Here is a 26,322-nt window from a genome sequence, read left to right on the forward strand (position 1 = left end):
CAGAATATTTTGAATTACTCATTTATTGCAATATTTTGGGGTTATTTCCACATCTAATGCGCATCTCAACCACTGAACGTCGCCATTTTAGATGTTGACGCCGGAAGCGCCACGTTCCGTAGAAGGAGAGCGTCTTTTTTGCGCCTGCGCACAAGCTCGACTTCCTTTTCGACATCCCGATCGAGAGAGACGAGATGGGCCATCAGCAGCTCTACTGGAGTCATCCTAGAAAATACGGCCAGGGATCCAGATCCTGGTCAGTTCTGGTTCTGTCGCATGTTTAATATGAAGGGTTTATGAATGCGCGAGGGTTCGGCTCGCTCAGTCCGTCGTGTGTTTATTATTTCTTCAGGAATGTAAAGCACATGTGATGCGGCGAACTAACATGGCGGCCGCGATCAGTCTGCTTCTGTTCAACATTTGATTAGTGATTATAGTTTATCTGTGTTAGTTGTAGTCAGATGGGTAATAGCGTTAATGTTTTTTGTTTTTCTTATGTTTTTATTGCTGTAATGATGCTTTTTATAAAGTTAAAAGAGTTTATGAAGAGTTTAAGCCCGAAGAACAAAGCACATCTACTGTCTTCCGCATCATTAAATTAATTGATATAAGTTGTGTGAATCTTTACCCAAAATCTCATATTACAGCTTGAAGTTGACTGTTAATGGGGAAGGATGATTGATTATACTTATACTAATATAATTGATTATACTTTATCATTTTGTTAGTACATTTCAAACCACGAATACAAAGCTTGTGACAGGAGCTAATTATTAAATATAATTAGTAGAGATGCACCGATAGCCGATTATTCAGTGATATCTGCAGATACCGATAGTTTGTGGGTTCTGCCTTTTATATCTTCTTTTAAATTAATAATTTATATTTTGAGAGAAATGCAAATAACTTTATTCTCTCCATGTCAGTTATAAACAGACATTACTCAAATTAATAACACATTAAATCCTGAAGATTAAATTAATATAACAACTTTCTGAATGTTATTAATTCATATAATTACTATATTGAACATCAAACTGGTTTCTTAGCATTTTCTTTACACAAAGCACAAATTCAGTGCATTTTCCCGCCCTCTTTTGATTGACAGGATATATTTTCTGTTTTTAAACTATTGGCCGATATAACGGTGCTTCTCTAATAATTAGGTATTGATTGTGTATATGTAGATTAGTTTTGGCTTTATTTTGTCATCTGTCAAAGTAATGCATGGTAATTATTTTATAATTTTAATACGTTACTGTGCATTTGCATGCATTTCTATTCTAACCTGTTGTGTTGTTGTTTTTCCAGCCGAGTTTGCTCAAACAGACACGGTCTGATCCGTAAATACGGACTCAACATGTGCCGTCAGTGCTTCAGACAGTACGCTAAAGATATCGGCTTCGTCAAGGCAAGTATCATTGCATTTTAATCTAATTGTGTTTAGAGTAATTTGCATTTCACTCATTTGTAGATTTAATTTCAATTGGTTGCATTGTAAAACTGACCTATTTCTCTTCTCTTGCTTTATTAATCCAGCTGGACTAAACCTGTGGACAGCTGAACTTCCATGATGAGGAATCAACATCCAACCTGACGTCATGAAGTTACATTGGAAAGTTCAATAAACATGTTTTCTTTCTGTTCAAAAGTTTCAATGCGTCTTAATTATAGAGGGAATGGAAAAGGTTTGAGTTCAGTGAACTGATGGATTATTGGTAGTTATGCTTTGTTTCCACATGAACTACCTTTTACTCCTTGGAAAACTTATCTGGAAATGATCATAGTTAATGAAGCTTGTCTATAATTGAGATAAAGATGAGTTGTTTGGTTGCAGAAACTGAGCTGTAATCATTTTACAATAAAGTGATAAACTTGGAAATGTCATGTATAGCAATTATCTAAATATATCTGCAATTAAAAGCTGAGATGTGGGCGTCAATACAAAATTATTTTAACTGAAGGGATGCAGATGATAAATGTTTGTGAAGAAAAGATCAAAACAATACAAGAACTCTGAGGTTAACTAATTAGTGTGTGTGTATATATACAGTGGGTACAGAAAGTATTCAGACCCCCTTAAATTTTTCAGTCTTTGTTATATTGCATCCATTTGCTAAAATCATTTAAGTTCATTTTTTTTCCTCATTAATGTACACACAGCACCCCATATTGACAGAAAAACACAGAATTGTTGACATTTTTGCAGATTAAAAAAGAAAAACTGAAATATCACATGGTCCTAAGTATTCAGACCCTTTGCTCAGTATTTAGTAGAAGCACCCTTTTGATCTAATACAGCCATGAGTCTTTTTGGGAAAGATGCAACAAGTTTTTCACACCTGGATTTGGGGATCCTCTGCCATTCCTCCTTGCAGATCCTCTCCAGTTCTGTCAGGTTGGATGGTAAACGTTGGTGGACAGCCATTTTTAGGTCTCTCCAGAGATGCTCAATTGGGTTTAAGTCAGGGCTCTGGCTGGGCCATTCAAGAACAGTCACAGAGTTGTTGTGAAGCCACTCCTTCGTTATTTTAGCTGTGTGCTTAGGGTCATTGTCTTGTTGGAAGGTAAACCTTCGGCCCAGTCTGAGGTCCTGAGCACTCTGGAGAAGGTTTTCGTCCAGGATATCCCTGTACTTGGCTGCATTCATCTTTCCCTCGATTGCAACCAGTCGTCCTGTCCCTGCAGCTGAAAAACACCCCCACAGCATGATGCTGCCACCACCATGCTTCACTGTTGGGACTGTATTGGACAGGTGATGAGCAGTGCCTGGTTTTCTCCACACATACCGCTTAGAATTAAGGCCAACAAGTTCTATCTTGGTCTCATCAGACCAGAGAATCTTATTTCTCACCATCTTGGAGTCCTCCAGGTGTTTTTTCATGTGTCTTGCACTGAGGAGAGGCTTCCGTCGGGCCACTCTGCCATAAAGCCCTGACTGGTGGAGGGCTGCAGTGATGGTTGACTTTCTACAACTTTCTCCCATCTCCCGACTGCATCTGTGGAGCTCAGCCACAGTGATCTTTGGGTTCTTCTTTACCTCTCTCACCAAGGCTCTTCTCCCCCGATAGCTCAGTTTGGCCGGACGGCCAGCTCTAGGAAGGGTTCTGGTCGTCCCAAACGTCTTCCATTTAAGGATTATGGAGGCCACTGTGCTCTTAGGAACCTTAAGTGCAGCAGAATTTTTTTGTAACCTTGGCCAGATCTGTGCCTTGCCACAATTCTGTCTCTGAGCTCTTCAGGCAGTTCCTTTGACCTCATGATTCTCATTTGCTCTGACATGCACTGTGAGCTGTAAGGTCTTATATAGACAGGTGTGTGGCTTTCCTAATCAAGTCCAATCAGTATAATCAAACACAGCTGGACTCAAATGAAGGTGTAGAACCATCTCAAGGATGATCAGAAGAAATGGACAGCACCTGAGTTAAATATATGAGTGTCACAGCAAAGGGTCTGAATACTTAGGACCATGTGATATTTCAGTTTTTCTTTTTTAATTAATCTGCAAAAATGTCAACAATTCTGTGTTTTTCTGTCAATACCCACTGTATATCTGTTTTTCAGAAAGAGCTTTATTTTCATGTGGAATGAAGCTTCCAGTCCACACCACACACAAATATAATTAAAGAATGAAAAATGTATAAAGACAGTCCATTTCTGCCACATTGTTTGACTTTTTGTGCCATTATCATGTTTTTTTTTTCTTATGTTGTTGAAAAGAGCTTCCACACATATCCGTCTCCTCTTTGCTTTTCTTTCAGCGATCACACAATATTCTCTCACGGAGAAGCGAACCTCTGCTATCTTTTACAGTAACTTAGCAACAGTAACTATTTACACTCAAAACCAGTCGACGAGGATGGGATTCGAACCCACGCGTGCAGAGCACAATGGATTAGCAGTCCATCGCCTTAACCACTCGGCCACCTCGTCCTGACTGCAGCCAGTTTTTTTGTTTATAAACAATAGTACAAACAAATAGTACAAACGATATGACAATAATGACATAACTCATGAATATTAATAAGCGCCCTCGTCATGACATAATTAATATTCATGAGGAACGCCTGCAGGGGCGGGTCTATTGCCACCCTTAGGAAAGGCATCGCCACCCCTGATTTATACATTTTAGCAGTTTTTCCTGTTTTCAATGTGATGGCATAAAATGGTATTGAAATAGTATTTTCTTTAAAACGTACTTGTGTAACGAATCTTCTAATGAAAAAATATTTTTTTTTACAGTGTACATATTTAAATTTAATATAAAATGTACTGTATATATTTAAGTATATTTTATAGAAATATGTTTAATATATTATCTAATGCTTATAAGTATATAAATGCAGCTTACTGAAACTCAAGACCAGTGTGTAAATCTGCTCTCAGACACTAGATGGCACAAACGTGAAACATTTGAAGAATTCCATCACAACTGAAAGAATACATAATCACTTAAATCCTTTAGAAACCCAATATTCGACTTCTAATGCTTAAAAGATGAATCATATTGCTGAGCTTAATAATAATTTGTTTGACTTCAGAACAGTGATAATAAAAGCCATTTTTTATTATGGAAACATAATTCAAATAATTTGAATTTGAATTTAAATGAAATAAAATCATTTTAATTTGATTTAATTTGGATTTGAATTTCTCCCACAGTGTAAATGAGTTCGTACACATGATATAGTAAAACCATATTTACTTTTTTGTTTATGATTTTACTACAAAATCATAGTTAAACCATAGTTACTGTAGTAAAACCATGTTATTTTTGTAGTTCCTGTGGTTTCACTACAAAAATCATAATTAAACCATAGTTACTGTAGTAAAACCAGGTTATTTTTGTAGTCTTTTTTTTTTTTTTTTTGTAGTTCTTATGGTTTCACTACAAAAAGCATAATTAAACCATAGTTACTGTAGTAAAACCAGGTTATTTTTGTAGTTATTTTTGTAGTTCCTGTGGTTTCACTACAAAAATCATAATTAAACCATAGTTACTGTAGTAAAACCAGGTTATTTTTGTAGTCTTTTTTTTTTTTTTTGTAGTTCCTATGGTTTCACTACAAAAAGCATAATTAAACCATAGTTACTGTAGTAAAACCAGGTTATTTTTGTAGTTATTTTTGTAGTTCCTGTGGTTTCACTACAAAAAGCATAATTAAACCATAGTTACTGTAGTAAAACCAGGTTATTTTTGTAGTTATTTTTGTAGTTCCTGTGGTTTCACTACAAAAAGCATAATTAAACCATAGTTACTGTAGTAAAACCAGGTTATTTTTGTAGTCTTTTTTTTTTGTAGTTCCTATGGTTTCACTACAAAAAGCATAATTAAACCATAGTTACTGTAGTAAAACCAGATTATTTTTGTAGTCTTTTTTTTTTTTTTTGTAGTTCCTGTGGTTTCACTACAAAAATCATAATTAAACCATAGTTACTGTAGTAAAACCAGGTTATTTTTGTAGTTATTTTTGTAGTTCCTGTGGTTTCACTACAAAAATCATAATTAAACCATAGTTACTGTAGTAAAACCAGATTATTTTTGTAGTCTTTTTTTTTGTTGTAGTTCCTATGGTTTCACTACAAAAAGCATAATTAAACCATAGTTACTGTAGTAAAACCAGGTTATTTTTGTAGTTATTTTTGTAGTTCCTGTGGTTTCACTACAAAAAGCATAATTAAACCATAGTTACTGTAGTAAAACCAGGTTATTTTTGTAGTTATTTTTGTAGTTCCTGTGGTTTCACTACAAAAAGCATAATTAAACCATAGTTACTGTAGTAAAACCAGGTTATTTTTGTAGTTATTTTTGTAGTTCCTGTGGTTTCACTACAAAAAGCATAATTAAACCATAGTTACTGTATTAAAACCAGGTTATTTTTGTAGTCTTTTTTTTTTTTGTAGTTCCTGTGGTTTCACTACAAAAATCATAATTAAACCATAGTTACTGTAGTAAAACCAGGTTATTTTTGTAGTTATTTTTGTAGTTCCTGTGGTTTCACTACAAAAATCATAATTAAACCATAGTTACTGTAGTAAAACCAGATTATTTTTGTAGTCTTTTTTTTTGTTGTAGTTCCTATGGTTTCACTACAAAAAGCATAATTAAACCATAGTTACTGTAGTAAAACCAGGTTATTTTTGTAGTCTTTTTTTTTTGTAGTTCCTATGGTTTCACTACAAAAAGCATAATTAAACCATAGTTACTGTAGTAAAACCAGGTTATTTTTGTAGTTATTTTTGTAGTTCCTATGGTTTCACTACAAAAAGCATAATTAAACCATAGTTACTGTAGTAAAACCAGGTTATTTTTGTAGTCTTTTTTTTTTTTGTAGTTCCTATGGTTTCACTACAAAAAGCATAATTAAATCATAGTTACTGTAGTAAAACCAGGTTATTTTTGTAGTTATTTTTGTAGTTCCTGTGGTTTCACTACAAAAAGCATAATTAAACCATAGTTACTGTAGTAAAACCAGGTTATTTTTGTAGTCTTTTTTTTTTTTTGTAGTTCCTATGGTTTCACTACAAAAAGCATAATTAAACCATAGTTACTGTAGTAAAACCAGATTATTTTTGTAGTCTTTTTTTTTTTTGTAGTTCCTATGGTTTCACTACAAAAATCATAATTAAACCATAGTTACTGTAGTAAAACCAGATTATTTTTGTAGTCTTTTTTTTTTTTTTTTGTAGTTCCTGTGGTTTCACTACAAAAATCATAATTAAACCATAGTTACTGTAGTAAAACCAGATTATTTTTGTAGTCTTTTTTTTTTGTTGTAGTTCCTATGGTTTCACTACAAAAAGCATAATTAAACCATAGTTACTGTAGTAAAACCAGGTTATTTTTGTAGTTATTTTTGTAGTTCCTGTGGTTTCACTACAAAAAGCATAATTAAACCATAGTTACTGTAGTAAAACCAGGTTATTTTTGTAGTTATTTTTGTAGTTCCTGTGGTTTCACTACAAAAAGCATAATTAAACCATAGTTACTGTAGTAAAACCAGGTTATTTTTGTAGTCTTTTTTTTTTTTGTAGTTCCTATGGTTTCACTACAAAAAGCATAATTAAACCATAGTTACTGTAGTAAAACCAGGTTATTTTTGTAGTCTTTTTTTTTTTTTTTGTAGTTCCTATGGTTTCACTACAAAAAGCATAATTAAACCATAGTTACTGTAGTAAAACCAGGTTATTTTTGTAGTCTTTTTTTTTTTGTAGTTCCTATGGTTTCACTACAAAAAGCATAATTAAACCATAGTTACTGTAGTAAAACCAGGTTATTTTTGTAGTTTTTTTTTTTTTTTGTAGTTCCTATGGTTTCACTACAAAAAGCATAATTAAACCATAGTTACTGTAGTAAAACCAGGTTATTTTTGTAGTCTTTTTTTTGTAGTTCCTGTGGTTTCACTACAAAAAACATAATTAAACCATAGTTACTGTATTAAAACCAGGTTATTTTTGTAGTTATTTTTGTAGTTCCTGTGGTTTCACTACAAAAAGCATAATTAAACCATAGTTACCGTAGTAAAACCAGGTTATTTTTGTAGTTATTTTTGTAGTTCCTGTGGTTTCACTACAAAAATCATAATTAAACCATAGTTACTGTAGTAAAACCAGATTATTTTTGTAGTCTTTTTTTTTTGTTGTAGTTCCTATGGTTTCACTACAAAAAGCATAATTAAACCATAGTTACTGTAGTAAAACCAGGTTATTTTTGTAGTTATTTTTGTAGTTCCTGTGGTTTCACTACAAAAAGCATAATTAAACCATAGTTACTGTAGTAAAACCAGGTTATTTTTGTAGTTATTTTTGTAGTTCCTGTGGTTTCACTACAAAAAGCATAATTAAACCATAGTTACTGTAGTAAAACCAGGTTATTTTTGTAGTCTTTTTTTTTTTTTGTAGTTCCTATGGTTTCACTACAAAAAGCATAATTAAACCATAGTTACTGTAGTAAAACCAGGTTATTTTTGTAGTCTTTTTTTTTTTTTTTGTAGTTCCTATGGTTTCACTACAAAAAGCATAATTAAACCATAGTTACTGTAGTAAAACCAGGTTATTTTTGTAGTCTTTTTTTTTTTGTAGTTCCTATGGTTTCACTACAAAAAGCATAATTAAACCATAGTTACTGTAGTAAAACCAGGTTATTTTTGTAGTTTTTTTTTTTTTTTGTAGTTCCTATGGTTTCACTACAAAAAGCATAATTAAACCATAGTTACTGTAGTAAAACCAGGTTATTTTTGTAGTCTTTTTTTTGTAGTTCCTGTGGTTTCACTACAAAAAACATAATTAAACCATAGTTACTGTATTAAAACCAGGTTATTTTTGTAGTTATTTTTGTAGTTCCTGTGGTTTCACTACAAAAAGCATAATTAAACCATAGTTACTGTAGTAAAACCAGGTTATTTGTAGTTTTTGCAGTAAAACCATGGCTCATTGTCATAAGGGAGAGTCATAAACTGGTTTATATCTGTGTGTGTGTGTGTGTTTGTGTGTGTGATATCTTATATCAGCCAGACAATAAAAGCGTTTTGTAACCTGCGGTTTAATAGCGGTCTTCATCATCATCCAAACAGCCCAAACTGTGAGCTTACAGGAGAACGATCTGAACAATGACGTTATGGATTTACAGTAGAATGATATTTATGGATTTTTAATGAAGTGCTTTTGACCATGAACTGAGAGCAGAGTTAAATGTGAAGCTGTAACAGCAGATCGGAGGCCTTGCCCTTTCTGTGTGTGATTTACTCCTCCAGCCGTATTTCCCTTGGCTTGCCATCTATTTCCAAGATAACAAGAAATTTCAGATGTTTCTTGTGAGGTTGGTTGGCATGGAAACATTGCACATGGTTCGCATCCGCTCGCCTCTGAACGCGCATGAAGATACACTTGTTTCTCTGTCTTCGCGACGGGGTTTGACCTTTGAGCTTATCTTTTTTCCACATGTACGCATGACTTCATCTCGATATGACAACAATAAGTCTGGTCAAAAATATTTTTCTCCTTTTCCACAAGGTTTCAACAAAGATCAGATAAGAGCATTTAATTTTGCTCTGTTGGAATCCTTTTACTGTCACATTTCAGCTTAAAATCAAATGGCATTTAAAAGAATTAAAATAAATTATTATTTTGCATAAATAAAAAGAAGTATTTTCACATGAAATGATTCATCATGACATTATTTTCATGACAATCACGAATATTTCTTTCAAAATTATCGTTGCTGTAATGCGTCCAGATTTTACTTATAATTTTGTGACAGTAATACATTTCTTCCACTAAATTAGCATATTAGTATAAATTAATTAAATGCAAACATTATTTTATAATAATTTATTTATCTTTTGATTTTGGGGTGAAATATGCACACTTTGTCTTTACAGGTTTTGTGAGATTCACTCTTAGCGGATGACTGTATGCCTGATTATATTGCTATTTCATTTTATTATCATTCTTGGTTGCTATGGTATTGTTGGGTTGTTGCTAGGGTGTAAGTAAATAGTGGCGTGAAAAGAGTCTTGTTTCCCTGGTTGTGGTGCCTGTCGTGTCCTGAGGAGGCGCTGTTGCACCGCAGTATTCAGAGCTGCAGATGTGCAGCGGGTGAGCTGAAGGTGCCGGGCTGATTTAACCCCTCGAGGCGCTTCTGAACCACTGCTAAAAGAGGAAAGTTCAGAGTCAGCCATGATAAGACGATCAACCGAGGCGGAGCTAATTAAATATTCCACGGTATTTGAAGTGCTCTGCACGGCGATAACTCAAGGCCTGTGTAAACAGCGTGTGTGTGTGTGTGTGAGAGAGAGTGTGTGTATGTGTGTAGGTGTGTGTGTGTGTGAGTGAGAGAGAGAGACTGTGTGTGTGTGTGTGTGTGAGAGAGAGAGAGAGAGAGAGAGAGAGAGAGTGTATGAAGGTGAGTGAGTGTGTGTGTGAGAGAGAGAGAGAGAGAAAGTGTGTGTGTTTGTGTGTGAGAGAGAGAGAGAGAGAGAGTGAGTGTGTGTGTGTGTGTCTGTGTGTGTGAGAGAGAATGTGTGAGTGTGTGTGTGAGAGAGAGAGAGAGAGAGTGTGTGTGTGTCTTTGTGTGTGTGTGAGAGAGAGTGTATGAAGGTGTGTGAGTGTGTGTGAGAGAGTTTGTGTGTGTGAGAGTGTTTGTGTATGTGTGAGTGTGTGTGTGTGTGTGAGAGAGAGAGAGAGAGAGAGAGAGAGAGAGAAAGTGTATGAAGGTGTGTGTGTGAGTGTGTGTCTGTGTGTGAGAGAGTTTGTGTGTGTGAGAGAGAATGTGTGAGAGTGTGTGTGTGTGTGAGCGAGAGAGAGAGAGAGAGTGTGTATGAAGGTGTGTGAGTGTGTGTGTGAGAGAGAGTTTGTGTGTGTGTGTGTGTGTGTGTGAGAGAGAGAGAGAGAGAGAGAGAGAGTATGAAGGTGTGTGAGTGTGTGTCTGTGTGTGTGTGTGTGAGAGAGAGTGTGTGTGTGTGTGTGTTTGTGTGTGAGAGAGAGAGTGTATGAAGGTGTGTGAGTGTGTGTCTGTGTGTGAGAGAGTTTGTGTGTGTGTGTGTGTGTGTGTGTGAGAGAGAGAGAGAGAGAGAGTGTGTGTGTGTGTGTGTGTGTGTGTGTGTGTGAGAGAGAGAGAGAGAGTGTGTGTGTGTGTGTGTGTGCGCACACAGCATGTGCTTGTACTTATATATATATATTTCAAGAACAGAGTGAGAGGGTTAACAGGCCTGTGCAAATGTTTATAAAGTTTTGACCTGTAGTGTATATATTTATACATCTGTCATCATGCAGTTATGTCTGAAAAAGTATAGTTAGTTAGTTAGTTAAGCGTTGCTACTTTAAATATAGCTGCAGTTCAATTACAGTTTCAGGTTTGATTGATATTAATTGTAGTTTCATCACACGAATCATCCTGCATGAGGTCAGATGTGTGCACTGATAACACCATCAGACGCGAGTGATAAAGCGTAAAAGTGTCTTTTGTGAGCTGTGTAGCCTCTTGCTTAACGTTGACAGGAAGTTGAATTACTCTTGAGTGCAGAAAGATCCAGGAGTGACATTTAACATCATGCCAAGAGTCGACGCGCACCGACCCTCTTCAGACGACTCTGGACCGCAGGTTTGGATAATCTCCAGACGGTTTGGAGTTGCCGTAGGTCAGGAGTGCTTAAATTCTGGCCCACCGACACAATCAGACTTTTCAGTTCATTTGCCGCCTTTTGTACTGCGCTGAAAGTAAATGCGTTATATTTAACAGCAAAGATTAACTGGATGTTGGCAACAAAAACAGACATAAAATGGACTGATGAATTTAGCTTTATACCATCTTGTTGGAATCATTAAACTGAAAATTTGGAATATGAGATATGTATTAAGATATTTGCATATGAGGTGAAATTGATAAATGCAATTATAAGACAACAATCATTATATTTAGCCTTTTAATCCTTATATTCCACGTTTACATAGTCCTGGCTTTACATATTCCCATATCTGCGACTGTAATTCCTCTTCAGTACAATTCTAGCACTGAATGAATAAGACCTTTCTTTTGTAAACATAAATCTGAGCTGATGCCAATGGTAGAGACACTATCACTTCAAATAAACAATACTTCTCTAAATCTTGCCCTCAGCTACAGTAGGTCACTCGAACGGAGCTGCTTCTGGGAGAAAACCACATATTTTTTTGCAGCAAGCTTTGAGACGAGCGTATGATAGACAAGTAAGCCGACTTATATTCGGCTGGCTGAAATGAAAAGACCGGATCGCCACAGCTGCCCTTTTCTCTCTGTCAGACTGAATCAAGTTCAGCGGGAGTTGTTTAATTTAAACTCCGCTCACTTACTCTTGTCTGTCGCTCCTCGTTTTCCAACAGACAAACTGAGATGGGCAAATTGAAAAGGTCTTCATCCATGTGAAAACCCAGGCGTTTAGTTTGAATCCTAATCCACAGGTGCAGTCTAGAGTGTCGACCAGTTGTGCTGCATGAGATGTGCTGTCGTTTGTTTTGAGTTTGACCACTGGTATGTCCTAGAACTGTGTTCAAGGTATTTGTGTATGAGGCGCATTTGATAAATGCTTTAAATTGTGTTCATTGTTAGTTCTTGTTAACGAACTTACTGTAAACACCTATATATTTATGCATTTGCTAGCTTTTATTTAAAGAAACTAGCATTACATTTAAGGTTTGTCATGTTAAGTTTTAGTTCCCATTCCCTGGGAATTAAAATCAAGTCCTTGGAATTGTTAGTGCTATACTCAACTATTGGAGTTACAGTGTTACCAGTGTTAATTCTGTCATGATGTCAACTCTCGGTGTGTTTGGCATGGTCTTGGATATTACAATGTTGATATGTTTGTTCTTGGCAGAATAGATATGCTACACTGCTGTTAATGCTGCTGCTGCTGTTATTGCTGCTGCTGTTGATATTATTGCTGTTGCTGCTGCTGTTATTGCTGTTGTTGGTTATTGCTGCTGCTGTTGTTTATTGCTGCTACTGCTGCTGTTATTGGTTATTGCTGTTATCGGTTATTGCTGCTGCTGTTATTGCTGTTATTGGTTATTGCTGCTGTTATTGCTGTTGTTGGTTATTGCTGCTGCTGTTGTTATTGCTGCTGATATTGCTGCTGCTGTTATTGGTGCTGCTGCTGTTATTGCTGTTATTGGTTATTGCTGCTGCTTCTGTTATTGCTGCTGCTGTTGTTGGTTATTGCTGCTGCTGTTATTGCTGTTATTGGTTATTGCTGCTGCTGTTATTGGTTATTGCTGCTGCTGCTGTTATTGGTTATTGCTGTTATTGGTTATTGCTGCTGCTGCTGTTGTTATTGCTGATGCTGTTGGTTATTGCTGCTGCTGCTGTTATTGCTGTTGTTGGTTATTGCTGCTGTTATTGCGGCTGCTGCTGTTATTGCTGTTATTGGTTATTGCTGCTGCTTCTGTTATTGCTGCTGCTGTTGTTGGTTATTGCTGCTGCTGTTATTGCTGTTATTGGTTATTGCTGCTGCTGCTGTTATTGGTTATTGCTGTTATTGGTTATTGCTGCTGCTGCTGTTGTTATTGCTGATGCTGTTGGTTATTGCTGCTGCTGCTGTTATTGCTGTTATTGGTTATTGCTGTTATTGGTTATTGCTGCTGTTATTGCGGCTGCTGCTGTTATTGCTGTTGTTGGTTATTGCTGCTGCTGCTGTTATTGCTGCTGCTGCTGTTATTGCTGTTATTGGTTATTGCTGTTATTGGTTATTGCTGCTGCTGCTGTTGTTATTGCTGATGCTGTTGGTTATTGCTGCTGTTATTGCTGTTATTGGTTATTGCTGCTGTTATTGCTGTTATTGTTTTTTGCTGCTGCTGCTGTTATTGCTGCTGCTGTTATTGCTGCTGCTGGTGGTTATTGCTGCTGCTGCTGTTGATATTGCTGCTGTTATTATTGCTGCTGCTGTTGATATTATTGCTGCTGCTGCTGTTATTGCTGCTGTTGTTGGTTATTGCTGCTGCTGCTGTTGTTGGTTATTGCTGCTGCTGCTGTTATTGCTGTTATTGGTTATTGCTGCTGCTGTTGTTATTGCTGATGCTGTTGGTTATTGCTGCTGCTGTTATTGCTGTTGTTGCTGTTATTGCTGTTGTTGGTTATTGCTGCTGCTGCTGTTATTGCTGTTATTGGTTATTGCTGCTGCTGCTGTTATTGCTGCTGCTGTTGGTTATTGCTGCTGCTGCTGCTGTTATTGCTGTTGTTGGTTATTGCTGTTGTTGCTGTTATTGCTGTTGTTGGTTATTGCTGCTGCTGCTGTTATTGCTGTTATTGGTTATTGCTGCTGCTGCTGTTATTGCTGCTGCTGTTGGTTATTGCTGCTGCTGCTGCTGTTATTGCTGTTATTGGTTATTGCTGTTATTGGTTATTGCTGCTGTTATTGCGGCTGCTGCTGTTATTGCTGTTGTTGGTTATTGCTGCTGCTGCTGTTATTGCTGCTGCTGCTGTTATTGCTGCTGCTGCTGTTATTGCTGTTATTGGTTATTGCTGTTATTGGTTATTGCTGCTGCTGCTGTTGTTATTGCTGATGCTGTTGGTTATTGCTGCTGTTATTGCTGTTATTGGTTATTGCTGCTGTTATTGCTGTTATTGTTTTTTGCTGCTGCTGCTGTTATTGCTGCTGCTGCTGCTGTTATTGCTGCTGCTGGTGGTTATTGCTGCTGCTGCTGTTGATATTGCTGCTGTTATTATTGCTGCTGCTGTTATTATTGCTGCTGCTGTTGATATTATTGCTGCTGCTGCTGTTATTGCTGCTGTTGTTGGTTATTGCTGCTGCTGCTGTTATTGCTGTTATTGGTTATTGCTGCTGCTGTTGTTATTGCTGATGCTGTTGGTTATTGCTGCTGCTGTTATTGCTGTTGTTGCTGTTATTGCTGTTGTTGGTTATTGCTGCTGCTGCTGTTATTGCTGTTATTGGTTATTGCTGCTGCTGCTGTTATTGCTGCTGCTGTTGGTTATTGCTGCTGCTGCTGCTGCTGCTGTTATTGCTGCTGCTGGTGGTTATTGCTGCTGCTGCTGCTGCTGTTATTGCTGTTGTTGGTTATTGCTGCTGATATTGCTGCTGCTGCTGTTATTGCTGTTGTTGGTTATTGCTGCTGCTGCTATTATTGCTGTTATTGGTTATTACTGCTGCTTCTGTTATTGCTGCTGCTGTTGGTTATTGCTGCTGCTTCTGTTATTGCTGCTGTTGTTGGTTATTACTGCTGCTGCTGTTGTTGTTATTGCTGCTGCTGTTGGTTATTGCTGCTGCTGCTGTTATTGCTGTTATTGGTTATTGCTGCTGCTGCTGTTATTGCTGCTGCTGTTGATATTATTGCTGCTGCTGTTATTGCTGCTGCTGTTATTATTGCTGCTGCTGTTGATATTATTGCTGCTGCTGTTATTGCTGCTGCTGCTATTATTGCTGCTGCTGTTGATATTATTGCTGCTGCTGTTGGTTATTGCTGCTGCTGTTATTGCTTCTGCTGTTATTACTGCTGCTGTTGGTTATTGCTGCTGCTGTTATTACTGCTGCTGTTGGTTATTGCTGCTGCTGTTATTGCTGCTGTTATTATTGCTGCTGCTGCTACTGCTACTGCTGCTGCTACTGCTGCTGTTGTTATTGCTGCTGCTGTTGGTTATTGCTGTTGTGAGCAGACAACAGAGATGAATGAACAGACCTGAAACAGCCTTTTGTGACATTTGAATTGTGTAATGCAATCTCATGCAGACTACAGCTCAGTGATTGGAGTGAACGAGTTTCTTCTCATTAATAATGCAGACCGAGCCGCTTAATAATGAACTGAGTCACTCTGAGACCCTCACGCTGTTATTACAAGTCATATGTGCACTTCAAAACAAGCAGCCTTTGCGATTTGAAAAATGCACTAAGCAATATTGCGATTTCTATTTAATGTTGGTATATCGTTCAGCCCTAGACTAAACCGTTTGTGTGTGGGTTAGGGTGACCACCTGGCTATTGATCTGTTGCAGGACAGTAGATGTGATTTTGCTGGACAATGCGGGACACATGTGAGACAGATAAATTTACAACTACTATGCTATGTAAATATTGATTTACATTTGTTGGCAAACTTGGCATATGCGTCCAGTTTTGTGAGAGAAGGGAATCCACCTGTGAGCGGATAGATTCCTGCTAGCACATTTGATGTGCTTGTGTTACAATAATGCGCTCTCGACATTTTTCATTATAATAACGCCATAGAACCTGCATTAAATGAACTATTAACGTGAGAAGAAAGTCATGTCTGAAAGTTGCAATCAACTTTTTATTAGTTTAAGCGAAGGGAGAATATCTAATGTGTTTCCTAAGGTGCTCGACCATTTCCGTGGGTGGCGCTCGAGCATCCACGGGATCAGCACATGTTCGTTGGAAATATTTAAAATCAGGCTGGATGATTACATGCTGTAAATCATCAGTTTGGGCAGCTTTGAGAAGCTCTTGAGGTTGTTATCCAGTATGTGAGATGAAACTACTGGTGTAGTTGTGTTTACCAACTTTAATGAGGCCTGCACTTAGCTATTCCTTTGCGCTGTCCACTCAGTTGTCATCAGCGGGGAAACCTCTCTCTATGATTGCATTGGTTGATTATTTCCACAGCTAGAATATGACGGCTGCACAAATAGATTTTTAAATGCCAGTTACAGCTTTATTATATTTCTTACTGTGGTATTGTAATTTCAGGGATGAACAAAAAAATTATAATACAGACATAAATGAAATGCGGGACACTCCTTAAGTTTTGCGGGACGCGGGACAAAGCTCTCAATTTCTGCTACAAATGCTGACCAAGTATATGAAGGTTGAGCAGCGAGCTCATTGTCTACTGATACAGCAGGATCAATCAGCTGTGCCCTATAGAGAATGATGTGATTGCAAGCAGATTGAGTAAAGGACCTATCAGCCTGTGCCATCTAGTGTTTCATGACAGAACTTTGTATTAATGCATTTGTGCATTTTGCTTGTTTAAGTTGCAAAAACTTGGAAAACATACTTAGAAACGTGCAAAAAAAGTTTGACCACTAATATGTTCTAAAACTGTGTGCATGTTTTCCAAGAGGAAAGCATTATTTCTAAGACATTGCGTTTGCGAAGTTTAGTCAACACTGAAAAAGTAATATGTTTACTAGCAAAGATTAACTGCAAATGTCTGTATGTTGACATCAAAAACAGGCACAAAATGGACTCATAAATTTGCTTTCATGCCATCTTTTTGTAATCACAAAACTAATATAAATATGTGAAACTTTTGCATATGGGGTGCAACTGATACATGCTTTAAGTTGTGTTCATTGTTAGTTCTTGTTAACAATTGCATGTTAACCTTATCATAAGCGTTTTTATTTATGCATTTGGCAGCTTTTATTCCAGGCGACTTGCATTGCATTTAAGGTTTATTTCATGAGTTCTTGAATTCCCTGGGAATCAAACTCATCATGACCTTGCCATTTTTACCAGTTTAAATTACTACATTCTGGAAAACATTCATTGGAAACGTTCAAAAGCTTGTCTTAATGGAGTTCTCAGTTACATTTTAGATTGTGTTATCAACTAATTCAGATAACTCTAAACGACATGTAAAAGCCGACAGTCAAAGGTCTATCTATGCAAGAATAGGACATTGATTGTTTAATGGGAATGTTGTTCCAAAGCCAACAATGACGTTAATTCAGGGACGTTATGAATGCATCAGATGCTTCCAGCAGCTCCAGAGTTCATCACTCAGAATCAGACACACATTTGTATGAGTCTACAAAGCACTCAGCTGTCGTTGCGTGAAGCACAGGGTGATTAGCCCATCGAGAAGCTCTCGAATCTCCAACACAAAGAGCTAATCTGCCCTGTGGCCGTGATGGGCATGCGCTGGTGTCATTGAGCGCCATCAGCGTTGGCCTGTGGCCTTGCATTTCCTACTGCGATAATAACGCTGAAGGACCCAGAGATGCGTGGATGTCTCGCCTCTGAAGAGCGAACGAGTGGGTAAATCAGGATCTGGAGTGCACCGCACGTGGGTGTTTAACTTTTACAACTAACGTATGTTTTAATCTGCCCTGGTTCTCTATCTTTTTCCCTTGACGAGTGCTTAAACTGTCGGTGCATCATAATTTCTAACCCCGTTCCTCCTGCATTTGAATTGCAAATCGACTGCCGTTGAGAACGCACAATTCACACACTCCAGTAGCAACACTACTAACTTAATTGCATTTTTTGAGTAGCATCACAGTAAATAGTATTGCTATTACAGTAACAAGCTATTTTTACGGTGTAGTATGAAAAAGATCTCCTGTACTTTGCTGTTTTTAGGTTTGTGCAAACAGCTAAGCAAGTTGGCGCAATAAGCAAAATAATTAAGTAATCAAGAAATAATCTAAAGTGAAGCCAGATTAACTTTGGTGAGTTGATTCATTTGGATTGCTCACTTTGATGGAAAAAAAAAAAATCTTTGGAATCACAACTCGTTATAAAGTCAGAATTGCGAGAAATAAAGTCAGAATTGTGAGATATAAAGTCAGAATTGCATTATAAAGTCAGAATTACGAGTTATGCAGTATTTTATATCATAATTTGGTCTGGAAATAAACGGTTCAATAAAGGCTGAAGTTTAGTACTTGATTCAGTTTTTAGTTGTTTACTGAAAATTTAGTGAAAGTAAACCTAATTGATATCCTTATTGTTTTGTGTCAGATAAACGTTTAATAATTTTATAAAACACTACCTGTGTATGTTCACAGTCCAGTGTCAAAATAAGAGTCCTTTTCATAATAGAAGTCTCTAGTCACAGAGTCTCACTGTGACATGGATAATCTAATATTTATTTAATTAAGCATTTTATAATTAAATGTATAATATAAGTGTTGAAAAATATCTACATTTTAGCACTTAATTCAGTTGTTTAGTGTTATTTTCTTAGTGAAATTTTGTGTATTGCTATATTAAGTTTGTTGTCATTTTTTTTTTTTTTTTTAATATTTGACCTATATTTGATGTCACAACTGAATCTTCCAGTAAAGCGTCAGACTTCTGTCCGGTGACATATACAGGATTCTCTAATCATTAAACTCAGATTAAACTCCGCCCTTCAAGCTCATGCTCATCTGCATACACTTTTGAGTGCCACGCCCACAAGTCCCCACCCTACATTTGTTCTTTTTCAATAATCCGTTACACTCGGATGTACATATGCCTTTGATTACATTGTTTTTCTATTAATATAATCAATGATTGTTTTAGTGTTTGTTCTTTGTTAATTACAGGAAGTCCCATTTCACTTCGCTTGGCGAAACATCAATCGCCGTGTAAACTGCAGCGCTCACAGTTTTGGTGGAAGGCGTCAGGAGATTCTGGACATTGAACATAATTGCAAGTGATAGAGGTCAGTCAACAAGAGCCGGCTGAAATTACTGCAGACACAAACAAAAAATCAATCAGCTCACACAAGTTAAAAGTTCGTTTCAAAAACAACCTTACAGGAATGTCACTCAGACTGTAAAGACAAATGTCACGGTCTTCTGAGGTGTAAATGGTTTTCTTGACACCCAGCGCCGTCGTCCTCATCTCTCTCGCAGTGCTGACGGGTGAATGTAGTTCAATTAGACTTGAAAGACTGCGGAAGAACAATGTTGCTAAGAGGAGTCGACCTTTGACCCTGCACTGATGCCGTATTCACTCAGACAGGCCTCCGGAGCGCCGGTAATTATTTCTTACTGATGGCCTAATCCATCAAGCGAGACGGACGGGAAATAAATGAGAAGAAGTGAGGAGAGCAGGATTCCATTAAGTGTCTGTGTGTTGATCTCCCATGGTCCCCTGCGGCCCCGGAGAGACACCACAACCTCTTGCGACTCGCCAGAAAGTTTGAATATAATATTTAAGGGCTGTTTGACTGGATTTGATTGCTGTAACTTTTGCAGTAGCACAAGTTTCAATGATATTTAAATCAACAAAAAGTTGTGCTAACGTTCCCATTAAATTATGAAGACGGTATTTCTGAATGTTCTCTGAAACTGCAGAAATGTCAAAAGTTGACTTAATATTTAGTGAATATTTGTGTTCTGTGTATTATCAAGTCTATTAGCAACATGCTCACATATGAAAACGCCTCTGAAACAGCTGAGTCGAGTTTCAAATCCCTTACTTATGAGGATCCATTGCAGTTCACTGCTGTCTTAAAAGGGAGCTGCCTATGTAGACAGCAAAGCAGCTCACTTAGATGTTGGAGAAGAGCCAAAGTGAAAGTGAACCCACGACTGCATTATATTCAACAAAGGCCGATTAGTTGAAGGCTGCAGATAAGCGAAGCTGCCGTTGTCATCTGTATTCACGGCACGTCGTTACTTTGCAGAAATCCTTCAGCACGTCCGAACTGTGGCCCGTGATCCCGGTTAAGGTTAAAGTGGAGATTATGCTCCGTTCCAACCTGCTTCTCCAAATGAACCTTATCTATTTCACCTTTTTCCTCACTCCAACTCTCTATTTTATCTGTGTGTGTGTGTGTGTGTGTTTTATAAAGTTAAAGAATCACATGGTTCTTCTCAACAAAGAAGCCCTTAGGATGACTTAGAAGTATTTAAAGTAATAAATTATTAATAATCTATTACACTTTCAATTTCTTTGACAAGCAGCATTTTCCTAAATACCATATATATATATATATATATATATATATATTTTTTTTTTTTTTTTTTTTTTTATCAAATGGTTAGTTCCTTTATTCACAATAAAACACGACTATGACCGCTTCACCCAACGGTGGAAGTTTATTACCTGCATTCAGATTTAGCATTTTCCTTCAGGTCAGTGCTATGTTCATAATGAAAAATCTGTTTAAATGTCTGATGTATTATCTTGTCCTTTTAACAGTTAAGGGGTTTTCCCGTGACTGACGGCGCTAGTCAAAGCATTTGTCAGTTGCATCTTGTTCCGTGTTCACAACAATTCAGGATTTTCAATGTAAAAGTCTTCGCTACTGACACACTCATAAAGACAGTCTTTGCCGCCATCTAATGGCATAATAATGTAACTTCTGTTGCTGTTGATGGTCAGGGACTATTTTTTTCCGGTGGAAGGAAATTAGTGATTTTACTTTATGAAAGTTGCATTGATACATATTTTTGGCTTTAATATTTGTATTGTGCGGTAACCGTTTTATAAAAGCAATAAGGTACTCGAGGCTAGTGCTGTATCATGAATAAGTCACGGCTGAAGGGGTTACTCCGCTTCCAACATGTCCTCCAACCAATACGCTCATATAGGTCATTTGTCACTTCCCTGAAATACGACCCATAGGAGCATTTACTAAGTTGCGCCCCTATCGACAACAGGACACTTTCATTTTAATGCATTGTTCCCTTTTATCTGCATCATATTTCGGGTTTCGTGTAGCTCAATTGGTAGAGCATTGCAACATACAACAATATGCAATCATGCGATCGTGGGTTCAATTCTAGGGAACGCATATGCTCAAAAAGTGTATATGCACTATAAATCACTAATGGTAGTTTTAGGGTTGGGGTAGGTGTAGTTGTTAAAAAAAAAAGAGTTTTGCTAAATGCAAATAGGACAAATGGCAGGTAAGGGACCATGTAAAAAGTCCACACATTACATTTAAATGAACACGCATTTTGATTGGTAAAGACGGTCATACGTCATTTCATGACGACAGGCGTAACACGACACTGTCATTATTTTTACACCTGCTAGAGGGCGCATGACTTTAAAACATAAATATAGGTCGTAATAAGGTGCTTGAAAAAACTACCTATAGGGTCGAATAACGAATAAATGTACTGTTACACCCCTAATATATACACATTAACATTATGACCACCTTCCTAATATAGTGTTGGTCCCCCTTTTGCTGCCAAAACAGCCCTGACCCATTGAGGAATGGACTCCTCTAGACCCCTGAAGGTGTGCTGTGGTATCTGGACCAAGATGTTAGCAGCAGATCCTTTAAGTCCTGTAAGTTGTGAGGTGGAGCCTCCATGGATCAGACTTGTTTGTTCAGCACATCCAACAGATGCTCGATTGGATTGAGATCTGGGGAATTTGGAGGCCAAGTCAACACCTCAAACTCGTTGTTGTGCTCCTCAAACCATTCCTGAACCATTTTTGCTTTGTGGCAGGAGCATTATCCTGCTGAAAGAGGCCACAGCCACCAGGGAATACCGTTTCGATGAAAGGCTGTACATGGTCTGCAACAATGCTTAGGTAGGTGGTACGTGTCAAAGTAACATCCACATGGATGGCAGGACCCAAGGTTTCCCAGCAGAACATTGCCCAAAGCATCACACTGCCTCCGGCAGCTTGCCTTCTTCCCATAGTGCATCCTGGCACCATGTGTTCCTCAGGTAAGTGATGCACACGCACCCGGCCATCCACGTGATGTAAAAGAAAACGTGATTCATCAGACCAGGACACCTTCTTCCATTGCTCCGTGGTCCAGTTCTGATGCTCACGTGTCCACTGTTGGCTCTTTTCGGCGGTGGACAGGGGTCAGCATGGGCACCCTGACTGGTCTGCAGCTATGCAGCCCCATACGCAACAAACTGTGATGCACTGTGTATTCTGACATATATATATATATATATATATATATAACAAATGTTAATTTTTGCCAATTAAATCCCAATTTATTTGAGTGAACTACAGAATTTAATTGTGCAGCTCTGAAATGCCACTTGCAGCTTCCACAGAATCTCCCCGCAGAAATGAACGTGCAGCATGAGTTTGAAATATGCAAATAGCATCTGCGGTTAGTATTCACACAGACACGGACACGCGCTCGCATTCACTCAGACCACAGAGGTCTGACAGCGGCAACCTATCAGTCAGCAGGACAGCACAAGAGCATCATGGGAAATGATTTATTCAGGAGAGCCGGCACTGTGGGCCACATAGTCTCTCTTTACCGACACTGACTCCTCTTCATCTGTCCTGCCCATTTATTGATTAATTCATGGCCTTTATTAAAGTTTCACGGGCTGGCCAATTGTCCTCCGCCATCCCGAACTCTCCGGTTGATCTTTAGCCAACGAGCCGCACTCCAAATGTGCGGAACGGGAAGAAAAAGCACTTGAGCGAAGCTCCCGGAATCATCATTATCCTCCGGATCACACACGAGGTTATCACGGGATCAGCTTGGAAGACTTAATGAGGGTCCATAATAAGCATCGTCATGGAGGAAGTACTTTTAATGTCTGCCTGTCACGCACAATATATAATCAGGCCCACGCGGAGGCGTAGAGACTCACAGGACTCTGGAGCTGCTATTAAACCATGTTCAGAAAAATCACTTCTGTTGCTGCATCACATCTTTTTCTTAAATGTTTTGATGCATCTTTCTTTAGTCTGCTGCTCATTCTGTTTGGACTGTTATGTTTATTTTTACTCTGGACTTTGATAGAAGCTTAAAGGGTTCCGTCAGGCGCTTCATACATAGAATTATTAGCTTCAATTTTTAATTAAACTTTATGAATTAAGCAGCTCGTAACCCTCTATGGTGTGTCGTAATTTATAAATGACGCAGAGAAATTTGCATTTAAAATGCAATAAGAATATTCAACCAAAAAAAAACAAAAAAAAACATTTTAGTATTATTATATGATTATAAAATTAATTATATAGAATTTTAAGAAAATATCATTGCACATCCAAATGTGTTTTTGCTCATTTTTAATGCACATTTTATAAAATCAATAACTCAAAGACCAAAAAATCTGTGTGTCATGCATAAATGACCGTGTCCTTTTAGGCAATATATATATATTTCTGTGTAGCTGCACTATTGTTCAGTACTGGCAGGCAGTATAATAGCTTTTTTGCCTGTGTTTTAGGTTGATGTTAGTAAGTTTTATAGAAGACAGAGAGGAAAAGCTGTACATTTTCCTGAAAGTATTAATGATAGTGAGGGCAGTGCATCAGAAAATACGGTCGTAGTAAGAAAAGAAGAAGTTGTAGATCAAGGAGGATAGAAGCAGAGATGAAGAATATAAGTCATAGATTGTTGTGGATGTCAGACATTTTGGTACATTACCCTGTGCCAGTGTGGAAGATGTGATCCGAACTACAACCAGAGGTCAGGAAAGATGACGCTGCCTATTGGCCTCATTACACTCAAAAAAAAGAGTCTTGTTGATTTTTACTTGAGCTTCAATCATTGATTTGAAATTCAAAAAAGAAACAATAAAAAAAGAATTTTTAAAATGTTTTTTTGAAACACTAAGACGTGCAGGGGCGTAAATTTCATCTGACAGTTTTTTAAAGTGTTTTAAAGAACACTTTATGTCAAAAAGGTTCTATATAGAACTCTAGGGTTCTCGACTCAATTTTAAAGAACACTTTATGTCAAAAAGGTTCTATATAGAACCCTAGGGTTCTCGACTCAATTTTAAAGGACACTTTATGTCAAAAAGGTTCTATTTGGAACTCTAGGGTTCTCGACTCCATTTTAAAGGACACTTTATGCCAAAAGGTTCTATATGGAACTCTAGGGTTCTCGACTCAATTTTAAAGGACACTTTATGTCAAAAAGGTTCTATATAGAACTCTAGGGTTCTCGACTCAATTTTAAAGGACACTTTATGCCAAAAGGTTCTATATGGAACCCTAGGGTTCTCGACTCAATTTTAAAGAACACTTTATGTCAAAAAAGTTCTATTTGGAACCCTAGGGTTCTCAACTCAATTTTAAAGAACACTTTATGCCAAAAGGTTCTATATGGAAATCTAGGGTTCTCGACTCAATTTTAAAGAACACTTTATGTCAAAAAGGTTCTATATAGAACTCTAGGTTTCTCGACTCAATTTTAAAGAACACTTTATGGCAAAAGGTTCTATTTGGAACCCTAGGGTTCTCGACTCCATTTTAAAGAGCACTTTATGCCAAAAGGTTCTGTATGGAACTCTAGGGTTCTCGACTCCATTTTAAAGAACACTTTATGTCAAAATGGTTCTATATGGAACTCTAGGGTTCTCGACTCAATTTTAAAGGACACTTTATGTCAAAAAGGTTCTGTATGGAACTCTAGGGTTCTCGACTCAATTTTAAAGGACACTTTATGTCAAAAAGGTTCTATATAGAACTCTAGGGTTCTCGACTCAATTTTAAAGGACACTTTATGCCAAAAGGTTCTATATGGAACCCTAGGGTTCTCGACTCAATTTTAAAGAAAACTTTATGTCAAAAAGGTTCTATTTGGAACCCTAGGGTTCTCGACTCAATTTTAAAGAACACTTTATGTCAAAAGGTTCTATATGGAACTCTAGGGTTCTCGACTCCATTTTAAAGAACACTTTATGTCAAAATGGTTCTATATGGAACTCTAGGGTTCTCGACTCAATTTTAAAGAACACTTTATGTCAAAATGGTTCTATATGGAACTCTAGGGTTCTCGACTCAATTTTAAAGAACACTTTATGTCAAAATGGTTCTATATGGAACTCTAGGGTTCTCGACTCAATTTTAAAGAACACTTTATGTCAAAAAGGTTCTATATAGTACTCTAGGGTTCTCGACTCAATTTTAAAGAACACTTTATGTCAAAAAGGTTCTATATAGTACTCTAGGGTTCTCGACTCCATTTTAAAGGACACTTTATGCCAAAAAGGTTCTATTTGGAACTCTAGGGTTCTCGACTCCATTTTAAAGGACACTTTATGTCAAAAAGGTTCTATATGGAACTCTAGGGTTCTCGACTCCATTTTAAAGGACACTTTATGTCAAAAAGGTTTTATATGGAACTCTAGGGTTCTCGACTCAATTTTAAAGGACACTTTATGCCAAAAAGGTTCTATATGGAACTCTAGGGTTCTCGACTCAATTTTAAAGGACACTTTATGTCAAAAAGGTTCTATATAGAACTCTAGGGTTCTCGACTCAATTTTAAAGAACACTTTATGCCAAAAGGTTCTATTTGGAACCCTAGGGTTCTCGACTCAATTTTAAAGAACACTTTATGCCAAAAGGTTCTATATAGAACTCTAGGGTTCTCGACTCAATTTTAAAGAACACTTTATGCCAAAAGGTTCTATATGGAACCCTAGGGTTCTCGACTCAATTTTAAAGAACACTTTATGTCAAAAAGGTTCTATTTGGAACCCTAGGGTTCTCGACTCCATTTTAAAGAACACTTTATGTCAAAAAGGTTCTATATAGAACAGGTTATTTAAATCTAAGCCAAAATGCCTAGGGTTCTATATAGAACTTTTTTTGGCACAAACGTTTCTTTAAACCTGAGTCAAGAACTATATATACAGAACCCCACTGAACCTTTTTTCTAAGAGTTTAGTGTCCGAATACTTTATTTTAGCTGCTGTATAGTATCAGTCCGTCAGGTAAGTGCAAATTAATTGCTCAGAACAAAAGCTGTCACCTCCAGGATGCACTTTTATCTTGTTCTGTTTCGGTTTTTGCAGAATGAACTGGAGCACGGCTAAGAGAAAACAACTCTGACTATGAAATATCACTTTCATTTGCATGCAATAATAGAAGCAAAAGACAACATTAGTCCTCGGCGAGCTCGCCCCAAAAAAGTCCCAGAAATGAGAGCAGTCTCTGTTGAAGTCTCAGACACATGCAGTCATTAGCTCGGGAATGGAGTCCAACACAACATTATTTTTAGAAGATGTCTCCAGTTTTTCCACCTTTTACCTTTACAAAGGCAAAGGACTAGTTCATCCAAAAACAAGTCAGTCATCATTTACTCGCCTTCGTGACGCTCCAAATCTGCATGGTTTCGTTCTTCTGTAAAACACGAAAAAGTAAACAGACTCCGTCAATCTTCAAAAATTTAAAGTCAGCTTTATTTCTGTTC

General features: G+C 37.4%; 1 protein-coding gene and 1 non-coding gene across 2 annotated transcripts; one reads left to right on the forward strand and one right to left on the reverse strand.

Moving 5' to 3' along the window:
* Positions 1–88: 88 nt before the first annotated feature.
* rps29 (ribosomal protein S29) lies at positions 89–1,651 on the forward strand. Its single transcript, XM_051874346.1, has 3 exons — positions 89–256; positions 1,312–1,411; positions 1,540–1,651. Exons 1-3 carry the CDS (start codon positions 195–197, stop codon positions 1,546–1,548), a joined length of 171 nt encoding a protein of 56 aa, XP_051730306.1. The 5' UTR covers positions 89–194; the 3' UTR covers positions 1,549–1,651.
* Positions 1,652–3,851: 2,200 nt separating this feature from the next.
* trnas-gcu (transfer RNA serine (anticodon GCU)) lies at positions 3,852–3,933 on the reverse strand. The gene has a single exon. It is a non-coding gene; the product is annotated as a tRNA-Ser (tRNA).
* Positions 3,934–26,322: the final 22,389 nt, after the last annotated feature.

Source organism: Ctenopharyngodon idella, chromosome 20, assembly GCF_019924925.1.
Source record: "Ctenopharyngodon idella isolate HZGC_01 chromosome 20, HZGC01, whole genome shotgun sequence".
Classification (NCBI taxonomy): Eukaryota; Metazoa; Chordata; class Actinopteri; order Cypriniformes; family Xenocyprididae; genus Ctenopharyngodon; species Ctenopharyngodon idella.